The 13846-nt window shown below is 47.4% G+C and overlaps 4 protein-coding genes across 4 annotated transcripts; 2 read left to right on the plus strand and 2 right to left on the minus strand.

Moving 5' to 3' along the window:
- Positions 1 to 1177: 1177 nt before the first annotated feature.
- RhiXN_05254 (uncharacterized protein) lies at positions 1178 to 2316 on the plus strand (the record flags this gene model as incomplete). Its single annotated transcript, XM_043325070.1, has 3 exons — positions 1178 to 1665; positions 1720 to 1811; positions 2174 to 2316. 3 exons carry the CDS (start codon positions 1178 to 1180, stop codon positions 2314 to 2316), a joined length of 723 nt encoding a protein of 240 aa, XP_043177489.1.
- A 417-nt stretch (positions 2317 to 2733) lies between these two features.
- On the minus strand, positions 2734 to 9635 carry RhiXN_05255 (GTPase-activating protein GYP2; the record flags this gene model as incomplete). The annotated part of the gene is made up of 37 exons (XM_043325071.1): positions 2734 to 3263; positions 3326 to 3389; positions 3442 to 3501; positions 3556 to 3602; positions 3653 to 3673; positions 3722 to 3787; positions 3848 to 3920; positions 3972 to 4020; positions 4070 to 4191; positions 4250 to 4332; positions 4404 to 4584; positions 4644 to 4698; positions 4751 to 4763; positions 4818 to 4860; positions 4915 to 4974; positions 5024 to 5205; positions 5271 to 5413; positions 5522 to 5546; positions 5603 to 5666; positions 5717 to 6115; positions 6167 to 6383; positions 6438 to 6604; positions 6777 to 6857; positions 6909 to 7073; positions 7136 to 7499; positions 7553 to 7618; positions 7672 to 7758; positions 7820 to 7957; positions 8089 to 8160; positions 8217 to 8248; positions 8301 to 8428; positions 8491 to 8618; positions 8671 to 8734; positions 8787 to 8833; positions 8899 to 9182; positions 9233 to 9397; positions 9462 to 9635. The coding sequence occupies 37 exons, from the start codon at positions 9633 to 9635 to the stop codon at positions 2734 to 2736; spliced, it is 4659 nt and encodes a 1552-aa protein (XP_043177490.1).
- Positions 9636 to 9784: 149 nt separating this feature from the next.
- Positions 9785 to 11676, plus strand: RhiXN_05256 (leucine-rich repeat protein; the record flags this gene model as incomplete). The annotated part of the gene is made up of 5 exons (XM_043325072.1): positions 9785 to 10077; positions 10129 to 10230; positions 10284 to 10594; positions 10646 to 10712; positions 10767 to 11676. The coding sequence occupies 5 exons, from the start codon at positions 9785 to 9787 to the stop codon at positions 11674 to 11676; spliced, it is 1683 nt and encodes a 560-aa protein (XP_043177491.1).
- Positions 11677 to 11894: 218 nt separating this feature from the next.
- On the minus strand, positions 11895 to 13641 carry RhiXN_05257 (uncharacterized protein; the record flags this gene model as incomplete). Its single annotated transcript, XM_043325073.1, has 6 exons — positions 11895 to 12021; positions 12083 to 12466; positions 12522 to 12678; positions 12726 to 13347; positions 13412 to 13508; positions 13568 to 13641. 6 exons carry the CDS (start codon positions 13639 to 13641, stop codon positions 11895 to 11897), a joined length of 1461 nt encoding a protein of 486 aa, XP_043177492.1.
- Positions 13642 to 13846: the final 205 nt, after the last annotated feature.

A 13846-nucleotide genomic window follows, 5' to 3' on the forward strand; every position in this document is an offset into this window, starting at 1 on the left:
TGATTTATTGAAACTAGACCAGATACCAATGTGTTTGGTCCAAAAGGTGGACAACTCGAGATCGTATCAGTGATTTGGTACCGGAAGTTTGATAGAGATTTACCAAGAACCAGCGGACTCGGAGGGTCGGGTGATAACTGTTTCAGTCGGGACCGGAATAATAGTAATTAGTCGCGCATCCAAGTACACATAGCCACCTTTAGCGGTTATTGGTATCTTCTGAGAAATTTTTGCTACGGCTTATCCTTGCTATAACCACAAGGTTATCTTTTTCTAGCTAAAATTCCCTTGGGGCAATGTGGTTCGTATATGGGTAGATACGGTACTGCTATATCAAGGCACTCTCCGAAACGGACCGAGCAGTGCAAAGATAGTATCCTTGCTGTTCTACCAAATACCGTACTTCAGAATGTGGCCGCTGATCGGCCAATTGCAATATCAAATACAAGACCCAAAGAGGGACATGTGAAGAAGGCTCCCGGGCTTAAATCTAGAGTGCGCAAGACACATGGACTTGGACTTATTCGATCAATTGTGGCAGTGCGATAAATCAACTGGTATTCCCTCACGATCGCTACAGTATGGCCATGGTCTTGCGAGTAATGGGTGGCAGTTGTCTAAGCGATTGTTGTTTTCTGCTCCGTTCGGATTGAAGAACATATACGCGTCAAGGGGGCTGCTTTGTGCACATATTTTGTCCCTACAAGGCTGGTTTTTGCTCCGTTCATTTTTTCCCCCTAAAATAAGACTTCTGGCGTCCAAAAATCTTAAACCCTCGCGTACTCAATGGGCGCCAAGTTCAACTACCGGAGAACTGGCAGAACCGGTGCAAATCGATGAATACTCGACCAAGTCATTCCTCAAGTACTGGGCGCCATCGCCCTGTGGGATCGTGCCGCAAATAGCAATCCAGTGCTGCTATAACGGGGATGACTTCCAGGCACAGGTCCTCTTCTCGAGCGCGGTTACAGGTGAATCTAGGTAGCCCCAGGAGTATACTCAACGAGCTCTGTTTCGTGAAATGATCTATACCTTGATCGGGATGATCGTGATGCTGCACTGGCTTTGGGTTTGGCGCTACAACTCTGTTGGACCGGTGTGTCTGATCTATTCAAAGATATAACTATAAGTCGAGACGCTTGAAGGCGGTATTGACCGTTGACGGCTCTACTTCACCATGTCTAACACACCTAGGCATACTATGTTTCCTAGCAGCCCTGCGGGCACTCTTCTTGCCTACCTATTCATTCCCTCCCCTTGCATATCCTTTGTCTCCTTTATCATATCAAAGCCTCTTGGGGAGAAATCGATGTACCTCATTCCAGCGGCATTTTTCCTCACAACTATACATCACAGTGTGATTACCTGTTTATTGGCGAGGAAACCTTGTATGGTTGTAGATATTAACTCACCCAGGGAGCCGCGGTTCGAATGTCTGCGTCATTTGGCTACCATATGTATCGAGGGATTCATAGCCGTCATATGGTTAGCTGGTGGCATAGCTAGCCTTGCCTTCAACATTTCTGCATGGAGCAAGAAAGACACTCCGCGAGATATCGCTTCCGCCAGCTTAGCGATCGTAGAGGCCGGGATATTAACTGCAATCACTGTGTATTCGTGGAAGGTGAGAAGGGAAGCTCAGCAAGCTCAGCTTGAAATATCCAAGTGAGTCTATACAGTTGCACATCAGCTATTCAAGGTCGCCAAATGTAAAGCCAGGTCAATCCCAGTAATTGTCGTTATAGACGGCGAGAGTGCTGATTTGATGGAAAGGGCTGCCAAGAGTGTGAGAGCAGCGAGGAGAGGGGGCTGTGAGCCCTGAACATTGCTATGTTTGAAACTCAAAGGATCATTGCGCTACTTCAGCAACTCGCTAAAGCTCCGAGTTGTAATATTATTACATGTACATTACTAGACGTCGTATTTATTTTGTAGGATTATGGTTAGTGTGGAAAATAAAGAGGAATTATATGCAGCGATTGAGATAACCGGGCAGTCTTGAGCAATTACAACTCTAGGGCAGAGCTATTCTATAATAGATCCTTACAGAACTAGCTATGATCATAAGAGCCACAGGTTCTCATACTCAATCAAACAACGATGTATGTAAAAGCAAGGACTGGTGGAGGATTTGGTTGGTCATTGAGTTGGGGGGTTGCTTACGGAATTGCAGCGCTCAAAGACATGAAGAAACACCCTCGGTCGGACATGCGTCATTTGGCAGCGCTCCGCCGGCCTACGACGACATATCAGTTCGAGTCTGATCCGACCAGTCGTTCAAATGTGACAATTGTTCGTTACTTTGAATGGGTTTAGTTGGACTCGGTCATGGACTTTTCTGACTTTGTTCATTGTATGGACTTTGCTTGTCATTGTAGGGTATACATATGTATGCTAATGTGGCTGGGCATGTGGACATGCACGATTAGCATCTGCAGGCGTACCATTATTAACATGACACTGAACTATATGTAATATTGATAAATATTCGATCATTCAATATATGTTTTTCTGTTATACGCAACCAATGTGATGATGCTGAAACTCAATTCAAGTATAATTGACAAGACGATGTTGAGCTCGAAACGAAACACCCTTGAAAATGCAAGCAGTAACAAGAACACTATGCTTCAGTATACACATTATTTAACACGCCTTTCCAGAGACGAGGATTTTGAAGATCACGCTAATGCGCACCGTGGATATAGACATTACGGCTCCACTCCCAGGATTTTAGAAATCAATCAGCACTGCTTCACTATCACGGACCCAAACGGTGTTATCAACGAGAGATTCGAGTTTTAGTTTCCCAACCGCCGAGCCATTAGTATATGCCTGTCCAGCCCAGGTGACAAGGTCGGGGTTTTTCTCGTCGAGTCCAGGAGCAGTCATACGCTTCACTCGCGGAGCTTTTCCGCTTCTTTCTCCAATGCGAACTCGTATGCCAGGGGCGTCACGACCGGTTTCGGTTTTGTTGAAAATGGAAAAGTTGATCAGTGCCAACTTCGAAAGTTTTTTGTGTTCGTATATTCCATATGCAGCGAACCGGTCCGCAGAAACGCTCACCGGCGGTGAAAGATGCACAACCTGCGAAGCCCGTGATTTTCCGACGATTTCGGCGAGCACTAACTGCGAGACACTGGCGGCAAGTTGAGTCGGAGACTTGTACGTCTTGCGAGACAAAAAGAGAAACATACTAGCTTGGATTTGCACGCGCACGGCCTCGAAGTTCACTATCCCGTGGGTACCAAAGATTGTAAGATCTGTTGGTAGTGGGTGAGTCGCTTATATCTAATTCTTAAACCTCTGAGAACCTACGAAAAACCAGGAGTTCCGTTGGCACCGGGGATGTTCTCTTGATTATCTGATTGAAAAACCAAGGTAGCCCCCTGAGTATGACAGGTTAAATTCAGATAGAACCATTTCTCTATGAGAACTCACCTGATGCAGGTACACCCGTGATACATTAAGCGAGGCGGAATACAAAGAGGTGTCGAGGGCCTACAAACAGAATAATGAGTCATAGCACTATCCAAGCAGACGACGACAGCTCACCCATAAAGCCTGACCAAAAGTATCGGTTATATTCACCTTACCTGAGCCTATTGGAGATATGAAGTAGCTAATAATGGATATGCATAGATTCTCTCACAGCTAACACTGTTGAACTCCCCTTTACTCTACGTTAGAAATTCAAAGTAATTATCTGCACAATACCCACCGACAACGAAGTCACTTCCGACGCTGTTGGCTGCTGCAATTTTGGAGCGCAAAATATCAACAAATGCTAGTAGTGCCAAAAACAGTTAAGTACTCTGCACTGAACAGAGAATAGCATAGACTCAACAGGTTATATTAGTATGATTCATTATGTTGGGCACGGTCGCACGAGCATTGCTAGCAGGGCGACAGCTCGAGTACTGGAAGCAACTGTTAGATATGTATGAAGTACCAGAAGGAAATAAGCTTACCTGGTACATATGCTGTGAGAATTCTTTGACCTTTTTCCCCGTAACGCCGCTTTAAGCAGGTCAGACTGCGCATATATCCATATACATTTGTCACCCACCGAGATGTGATTAGATCGGTTTGAATTGCTATAGTGTTTGGGTCATCTGTGGTACCATCAGACCCACCCCACCAACGTGGTTGTTTCAGAGGCACTGCCGCATCGATAGCATCTGTCCAGTCCTATCCCATAACACGTGTGTTATTATCGACAAATATACAAAGGGTGCATACAGCTTACTTGCCACTGCTTAACATATGCATCTGCTCCCCATATCGACAGATTGCGCTGCGTCTCCTTGTAGTTTCCGGGCTCGTTGCCCACTGAGAACGTTAAGATACAGGATAAGGTCATGAATTTTGAAGTTAAATGTTGGTTGGTACACAACACTTACGTTCAAATGCCCAGATTTGATCGGGTTTCAGATACTGGTAGGCTGCTTTGGCTTGGTCACGCGCAATATTCAGCGTATTGTTACCAAGATTAAGCGTAATGGTAAATTTAGTTGAAGGCGCGAAGTTTGAGAAGGACTTGAAATAATCCGGCCCGTAGGTTGTTCGGTAAATGCCACCACTCTATGAGTGGACTCTTGGTCAGTAACCTATGAACGAATGAGGAAGGCTTGTTTGCGTACTGTAGATACATCTCGTACTGGCTCGCCGGACTTACGGTCGAAAAGAGAGCTATCCCTATTCAAGGATGTGAGAACATGATATAACCATAAGCTCTGTAGTCGCTGACTGAGTGACACCACCTATAAAAATAGGGTTGAGTATGCCGGAAACGGGCATGGCTGGAAGGTACACACCAGGTCTAATCCAAGGAGATACACCTGTTCTTTCAGCAATATTCTAGTGAAGCCCCAACATCAGAAAAATGACTACTTGATACGAGTGATGGTTTACCTCGATTAGCTGAAAGGATAGTTTGTTAGGATTCGATGAGTTGCCAAAAAACTCTACCCACTAACGTCGATGTCAGAATGTGTCATGCCTGTCTACCATGTTAACTCACAAACGCAGGATCCACAGACAACGAGGCAAAAGCAGGATGCAGCATCCTTGACGCATGTTGAGGGGGATTTCTAGGTACTTCAAGTTGGATGGCCTCCTGGCTTGCTGTAATGGAGACCACAGCATCGAATAAACCCGCGCATATAGTGAGGTAGAGTGGAGAAGAAAGTCGAAACTTCATATCTGCAAGCTCAGTTTGTTTTAATAGTTGCCACTAAGCCCAGGCGTTTTATACGTTTACCACCCACCCCAAATCAAGTTGACGAGGCTCTCAAAGAAGTCACGCGTCCCGGCCCCCGGTCCGGGCACCGCTCGTTGATCACTCCACTTAACGCAAATGGGGAAAAGAATCATTGGCCTCGGAGGGGCGCTCACGGCTAAGCTTTCCGGGCTCCGCGCGTCGCGAAAGTTCAGGTGTAGCTCATGCATAAGGGAGTCGCACGAATAAATACAGGTGACGAAACAAACAAGTGTTGATTAATTCTTCATGGTTCCTTACCCGATTGGCTTAGCGTTCAATAAATCTAAATGAATGAGGTCAGCAGGCCGCGTCTTGGCGTACGGGGTAGTATCCACATACCTTTAGCGGCGTCCTTTTCAGCAGCAGACAACCCAGCATCATGCTCTTCTAGGAAAGCATCCACCTGGAGGGGATTAGTTATCACACAGCCAATGAGCATTATACCAAGCATACCTCATCTAGTAATCCATCTTCAGCAGCAACTGCATCTAAGTCATCCAGATCCTCTTCTTCCTCTTTTGCCTCATCAATCGCGAATTTAGGTCTCTCGTTGACGAGCGCCAACGGATTAAGCGGGTTTGGTGAAGATGGTATAGGCTCGTCCTTAGGTGGGACAACAACAGGTGATGCAGGAATGGCCAATGCCGCTGGAGAACTGGTACTTGGCGCGATGGAAAGGGAGGCAAGCTCAGACAAAGTCTCCGAAGGTTTCTCGGCAACTGATATATTCGACATGGACGGAGAACCCTTGAGTTGCTTTTCGCGCATTGGCGTCGTGAGCAACGACTCCCGGGCCTTGGGTTCTTGCAGCGTAACATGGCTCATCTTGCCAATAGAGGGCTTGCTGACCACCTGAAAAATAGATGTTAGTGGTAGAGTACGGTATCACCATTGATTTCGCACCTGGTGCTTGCCGATTGTCTTTCCAACTTCGTCTGCGAACCGGTTGAATATCTTCAAATTGTCGTCCGTCACAAGGGCCGACATCAAACCGCCCAAGAAGCCGGTCTTTGGCTGTGGCACTTGGACTTCGGGCACTGGCTCGAGGCGGAACGAAGCCGTCAGGTCGGATTCGAAGAAAGATTCAAGAATCTCGTCAGCGAGAACTACCATGCGGAATCTACGAATTAAGCGCATAAGCGAGCGTGTATCGCGTGGCTGTCCACTAGCTCACGTTGCTAAGTTTAAATAGGGGACGTTTGCAGCAACTGTTGGTGCCCCTGCTCCATCTTCTGTACCGAGCGGAGTAGGTAATAAGGCATCGCCAAACTCGAACGCATTGGTCATAAATCGACTGACTGCACCGAGGTACGCGTCGCCCGGCTCGTTCCGGAATATGAACTAGAATTATGGCTCAAGGTTAAGTCATCCGCATAATTTATATATGTTTTCGACCACTTGCCAGGAGGGATTCCGAGAGCTGCAAAAGTTCGTCCTTGGTCAGCATCTCATCTTTGTCCTTGTCGTGTAACGTGAAGAACCACTAAAATAAGTAAAGTTAGCAAGTGCATACATCCCAATTCCATGTCCTCTCCACCTGTATGTTGCCCATAAGATCGTTGTGCATGACTTCGTCGAGACCCAGTACAAGGTCCTGTTATGAAGTGAGTCACCCGATACACTTTTCCATGGCGAATAACCATACCTGGAGTGAGAGAGCTCCTCTAGCTTGTCTGTCCCAATAGTAAAAGATACGTCCGATAAGATCATGATCAGCAACTTCGCGCTGAACTCGCTCGATAAAACCATTAGATACCACCCGCTCGTCTCGTGCCCAGGAAGCAATGTCCGCCAAGAACACTTTAAAAGTCTAGCATCCAAAACCAAGTCAGAACTCAGCTTCACAGTCTCTTTTATCCCTCTCAATCTCACCTTCATGCCAATCCGAGTCTCCGGCCTCTCCTCTCCATCCGCAAGCGCCGATATGCTATCCGGAGGGCAAACCAGGACAGCCTTGAACAAGACATCATACACACCCCCCACTTCGTCCCTCGTAAATTTCCCAAACGTCGACAAATTCCGTACCGCCGATCGCTTCGCAAACGATTCGACGCCGGTGACGACCTCGCTGCGGAACCGTTTACGCTCCGCGATAATCGTCGCGTCGGTGATCGTGCTGAATTCTCGGAACGCAACGAGGAGCAGTTCTTGGAAGTTGGTAATCGCCCGAGTACGTGGGTCCGGGTGGTCCGGGTGGGCGGACTGGTCGAGCGAGGCAAAGTAGCTGCGCATCACGCTGGGGTCGAGGGCTTGAGACATTTGATACAATCAATAGTTGGTGAAACATACCTAATGAATGCGCCGTCGTCTTCGACTTTCAGGAGCTTTTCCCCGTTGATTTTCAAGATTGCTAGTCTGAGTAGTAGCGTTAATCGAGCTATAAAAAAGAGTGGCATGGAACGACTAACCCGACTTGGAAAAGAACTTTGGGTCCCATAGCAAAGAAGCAATCTACGATCCGGAACGCGAAAATAAGGGGCATACTATTGATGTACCTATATGCATACAACAAACGATTAGGATCATAATAGAGCCTTGGTTGAGCAATCGACTTACAAACTCAAGAACCAAGGCAAGCTGGCAACGCTGAGCTGTACGTCGACAGCTATAAATCGTTCATGGATAATTGGTAAACACCTATGAACCAGAGCCTCAAAGACACGCTGGTCAAGCAGAGTGCCCCACATCGAAGGGCTGTTCGTATGTCGGGACATTTATTAGCATAATTGGTACGTCCATGGACCGATGACCAGCGTGTATGCGAATTAAAACGGTTTATGATGAATCGCTGTCGGTCTTCAATAGACATATCTAACTAAACACACCTGTAATAACCGGGAACGAGCCTGTTACATAGTACTTCCAATAGCCAGAATGCTTGCTCCTCTGACATATATCTGTTTTCGGCTCAGTTCGGAGTGCTCGGAGAAAAGATGGCAGTGCAACTACTCACATCAATATTGCGGCGGTCAAAATGTTCATGGCCTATATTCGAATTTAGCGGAGCATTCAACAGTTTGGGCGAACAGGTGCCCACCTGACAATACCCCAGTTCAGGATTCTTCCAGCTATACGCAGTGAGGACGCGACGCAAGGTATCGATGCCCTCATCAGTTTGATACGCAGGATATTCGGGAAGAGAGCGATTTAGATCTTTTTCAATCTCTACATGGCGGGAGTATGTAGGTATACATAGGAATACAGAACACAAGAGGAATATTACGTACCTTCTGTACTTGTGGTGACGCGGCCTTTATTATCTTCAAGTAGCTTCTGGTATGCGCCAGGATTATTAAACCTTAGATACAGAGATCCGGAGAGTGTTTCCCATAGTTCACCTCGCAGCCGATTGGGCCTTGGATAAAGTGTAAAGGTTAGGTATCCTAGGATTATATGCGAAGACTCACAGCCCGACCTGGATCAGACGCGTCGCTTGTGGATATCGGAGCAAAGTAAGATTACGGCCGTGCACTAAGCAGACACTCAGAATCCGAGACACGCTACTAAAAGACTAAACACGCACCTCGCATGTAATCCTTCCATAATTTAAGCTTAGAGCCTTCTCTTAATCTGAATCCGGCGTTTCGCACGTTAAATGCCAAGAGAGGGACAAATCACAAGTTTTGTGCACATACTTTTTGGCGTCTCCAGGAAATTTGTGGATGAGTCCCAGACCACCAAGGAACTGCGGTGCGGACTCGTCGCCGGCCCCGCGCTCTTCATTTGCAATAAAGCTACCATCCTCACGTTCATTATCGGCGAATGTAGAACTGGATAATAATGCGGATTCAGAGTAACATGTTTTAACAAAGTTCTTGAGGGTTTTCATTTGACCGGATTGCAGTTGGACCTTTAGGGCATCTCGAAGATGGTTACAAAAAGCATCCGCGGTAGGTCTAAGCGAAGTGAGTTGGACGATCTACGTGATGGATGGTCAGAGTAGGAAGCTTTATGGACAAGCCAGCTTACTATCTTCATTCCGTGCCATACCGTCAGAGAAAGGGCGAATACTCCGGCGCGTGAGCTGAGGCGCTCGACTCGTCGAATGGTGGTGAGGGGAATCGTAAACTGCACAGACTTGCGATCCAAGGAGGCAAAGCATAGAAACGGGGGCATTAAGTAAAGGGTGCCTGCCTGTATTGTATTATATTATCAATTATTACAGACGTTCATCGGGATGTAATGCTATATCGCTCACAAAAGAGTCCTCCTGGCCATGAAGAGTAAGGACCGCACTAATATCTACTTTTTCGAGGCCTTCTTCGAGGGGGCCGCAAGATCCAGCAGCGGGAAGGGAGAAAAATAATCGATTAATGTCATCTTTCGTCGGATCCTTGTGCGTCCTTAGCTGGGTCGATATTACCCCAGACATGGCGGTTGGATATTGGCAGGGGAAGGGCGCTTAGCTATAGGCCGCTCATCTAAGGATTTGATAATTATAGCTCATTAGTCAATGTTTTTGATTACGCTTATTTGCTGCCCAATTCAGATGTTATCCCGGATATCGACTTGACTCCGCTCATGGCTGAATATCTCTCCAATCCGCATGCATACAACTACGCCCCCTCGTCGTCTCCGCCATCTTCGCCTATACCCTGGGACGAATTATCAGAAAATTCAGAAAATGAATGTCAGGGTACCAGCCCTTGGAAGTTGGAATCCGACCCGTACTCGGCGAACGCCAAAGCTACCCACAGCCCTTTGCGGCACACTAAAACCAAAAGAAAGACATATGCTCTGCCCCTCACCCCAGCCAGCTCTTTTACTAGCTACGAGCCCAGTTCTCCTAGTCCGGCACGGTCAAACATCTCAACGTGAGTTCAATACAGACGTGTCCCAGAGCTCTCATCGTTTGATTTGTTTAGACCAATTCGTGTACAGAATCGATATACTCCATCAAGGGATCAAGCCTGGGAAGCAGCACTCAACAACGTTTTTCATAATGGTGCCACAATCATCGACCTCGAGTATGTCTTTTGCTCCGTGGCTGGCCGTACAGTTGCTAAATATGGAACGGTAGGTCCAAGGTTACAGAGATTCCCCGGGAAATCATCGATTTGAATAAGATGGTCTCCCTACCTCTCGAATCACCCGAGATTACAGAGCCCCCGCCTGTTCAGCCACCCGAATCTCCATCTCGGTCGAATATCATTTCTGCAGCCGCGCGCTCCCGACGGGTCTTCTCCCAATCGCGGTCAAACAATTCACTCTTTTCCTCTGGAGCGCCTTCTAAACCTAAGCAAGAGATACAATTATACCTGGCTAACAACAACATAACCATTCTACCCTCGGAGCTTTTTCAGTTGAACAATTTGACACTATTATCCCTCCGTAAGTTTACCCTGCACTGGGAAATGAACACTTGAAACTGAGTCGTTATAGGCGGGAACAAGCTTCGCAATTTGCCCCCAGCAATAGGACATCTCAAATCACTACGTTCTTTAAACATGTAGCTGAGTTCCTTTGAGTCACGCGACATCAGAGACACTAATCCTATTGGCAGCGCAAACAACGAATTGGCAACTCTACCCTCCGAACTAACATATCTCAATCTCCAGACTCTACTCCTCGACCCAAACCCCTTTCTGCCAAAGCCAAGTCAATTATCAGTACAGCCAATCGGACCGAATGACAAGAAAATTGCACGTTCGCAGGTAGCACGCCAATTCGGGCCACTGGTAACTCATACCCAAATACCCAAACTTGGAGAGCTTGCACTTCGGGTTGCACTTTGTCCGTCTCCCGAGCAACCGCCTATCATTACCCCGTTATCATCTGCTACCCATTCAACCCGACTTTATGATACCCTTTCGTCAAAATCGTTGCTTACGCCCACCAACTCCCGCTCCTCTGTTTTCTCATCTCCACGCGCACCATTTTCATCTCATTCCAACTCGGACCTTAACCCCTATAACCACCATCCTTTCCCACCACACGCACTTGTTCTCGAGAGATACTACGACCTGAGTCTATGGCTCTCTGAACAACGCGATGCAAATGTTCATATAGAAGCCGTTCGATACGGTACCGAAGATGCCTGCAACCTCTACACCTGGTGCCCTAGCCGAAAACACCAAAAGGACGCCGAGCTCGAGTCCGAAACAAGCTCCTGCGGAATATTCGTCCAGCCCGCGGAAGAGCGGCTGGAATGGGTTACCGTGCTTGCTGGATGCGAGCTTTCGTCGGCTGTTCCTATCTTATGGCGCGGATGCAGTGTAGGATGCCTCGGTTTCTTGGACGGCAGCGACTCGGGCTTGGAATCTCGGTCTTTGCGAGAGCGGGATGAAGATGATGAGTTTATGACGGGATTTGGCGGAGCACCGCGCGGGAGTTTGGGATCGAGCGAAGATGGAACGCCCGTCGAGGCGCGTGCTCAGATTGTTTGGGACGATATGATGGATTTGGATGGGTAATTGGTGACAGTAACAATATCATACCAGAGAACAACATAAATGGATCTCTACTTTTCGCTACTTTCTGCTAACACATTCGCGCTATTTTCCTTGTTGTACACCTGCTCTTCGAACACTCGGCTTCCACTTCATATGTTCAAATTGAAACACAATGTAATTTTACACCACACGCGCTTACAATGTATTCGTTTTTTACGGACTGTTTGCGGTGCAAGGCACTAGCATACACTTAGCGCACATTTGATTACCTCGTCCAAGAAACGAGCCAGGTACGACTCGTCCCACACGTCGGACGCTTGAATCTGGATCCTCAATTTTCCTTCAAGAGTCCATAGGTGAACCATCCTGTGTGAGAAAGTAATGTGAGCCGGCATATACTCACTCCCTGGTACGTATATCCACTCACGGTCGTTTGTTACACTGTCGTAGCCCAAGGTGAACATCATTAATCCGAATCGTATGGTGACCATCTGAAGATCTCCAAACAAGCGGGAGCTTGTTATCGATTATCCCTAAACCTAGAATTTCTCCAGTGTTTGCGTTGATGTCAACGCCTAGTGGCCCTCGGAGAGGGTACAACTTGATCAGAGTTGCTTCCATAAGTGGATGCTGAGGGTTTGCTATAAAAGTGCGGTAATTATTCTTGACCTCTTGGGAAATTGCAAGCACACGATCCCGCACAGTTGTTTTGTCGCAATGGACTTTTGCAGGGATGATTTGAGTAAAAGCCGTGTTCACATTACCGACCAGTTCACGTTTATCGTAGGGTGCTTTTCTGTGATGACGCGTACTAACGCTAGTGGTGGAGTGAATTGGACTTCCAAACTCCGTTTAATGATACTTACATGGACGGAAAGTAACGAACATGAGACTCTGCCAGTTCCTCGGCTGATAGAGGTTCAATTGCATACGTCGCGATTGCATGGGCCGCTTCGAACAGGTGCGTGATAGATATACCTTCTGACCTGGCAGCCTGGACGAGTCGGGAGGTGATAGTCTCATCTAGCTGACGATGAATGCGAACGATTTTGCCTAGCTTGGTGATGGACTCTCGTTGTGGCCGAAGTGCATGAGCAGGCTACGAGAGTTCAGTGCACACCCATCATAAATCGGCTCTCTAAGATGACTCGCCTTTCCAGTCCCGTTTTTGCGCTCGATTTCTGCCGGAGTCTCAGAGGACTCCATGTTCCATTTTTCCTTCTCTCTTCCAAGCGTTACGTTCGTCCCGGGTAAAAGATTGTGCCACTCCTCTCCCCATGTTAGATCTACTCCGGCATCTGGGTTAATTATCCAGTCGGACAAGGTAGCCAGGAGATCAATTGCAGACTGTCCCTCGGCGAGTGCATGACTCTTGTATGTGAATAACGTGAATTGGCCATCTTGGTGGGGACCAATAAGATGAACTTGGAATATCTCGTTGGGAGGTAATGGTTGACTGAGGATATCGCATACATGGCTTTCGGCATCTGGAAGCTGTTTTGTTGAAGCTTTGACGGTTAGGACCTTGCGTGCCCATGAGGCTGCAGCTTGATTATCGAAAACGGGCGTATACACCCACGACCGTAGTTCATTGTCATGGATTCCTTTTTGGGGCTGAGCGGCGACGAGGGGCGAATAATAGCGAAGGCGGATCAAAGCGGCTAATAAACGCTCCTCGATCGCCTCCAAAGACTATGTATCATGGATTGTTATGGGGCTTGAAAAGATATCAGAACATTGGGACATTCAGCCTCACCAAATTACTCTGAAATGTCGCTCCAAATAGAAATTGGTCATGACCATGAATCAGTTGGTGAATTTGGTCCAGTGTTTGCTCTCCGGCTACCATCGGTCTAGGTCCAGACCGAAATATTCCTCAGTGCGAATATCGGGTAGGATTTGTTATATTTACCGAGTATAGGCTACCACGCCATCACTACCGGTGCGTCTTTGCCAATGACAATCCTCGAGTGCGGGGTGGGTCATCTTAGCCTATCTTCAGGCAGGACCTGTTCACCACGAGGTTTTATACAATTGTTCTCCCCAGCTTGGGCCCGAGTCATTTCTTCAAGAAGTCACATTGACGAGCATATGGGAGCCGACGGGAGCAATTCTCCGCTGATCACGTGGGAAGCGAGTTATATTACCCGATAAACACATGTGCGTGACCAACGCTTTTGATAAATCCACT

The sequence above is a fragment of the Rhizoctonia solani genome, chromosome 2 (genome assembly GCF_016906535.1).
Source record: "Rhizoctonia solani chromosome 2, complete sequence".
In the NCBI taxonomy this organism is placed as follows: Eukaryota; Fungi; Basidiomycota; class Agaricomycetes; order Cantharellales; family Ceratobasidiaceae; genus Rhizoctonia; species Rhizoctonia solani.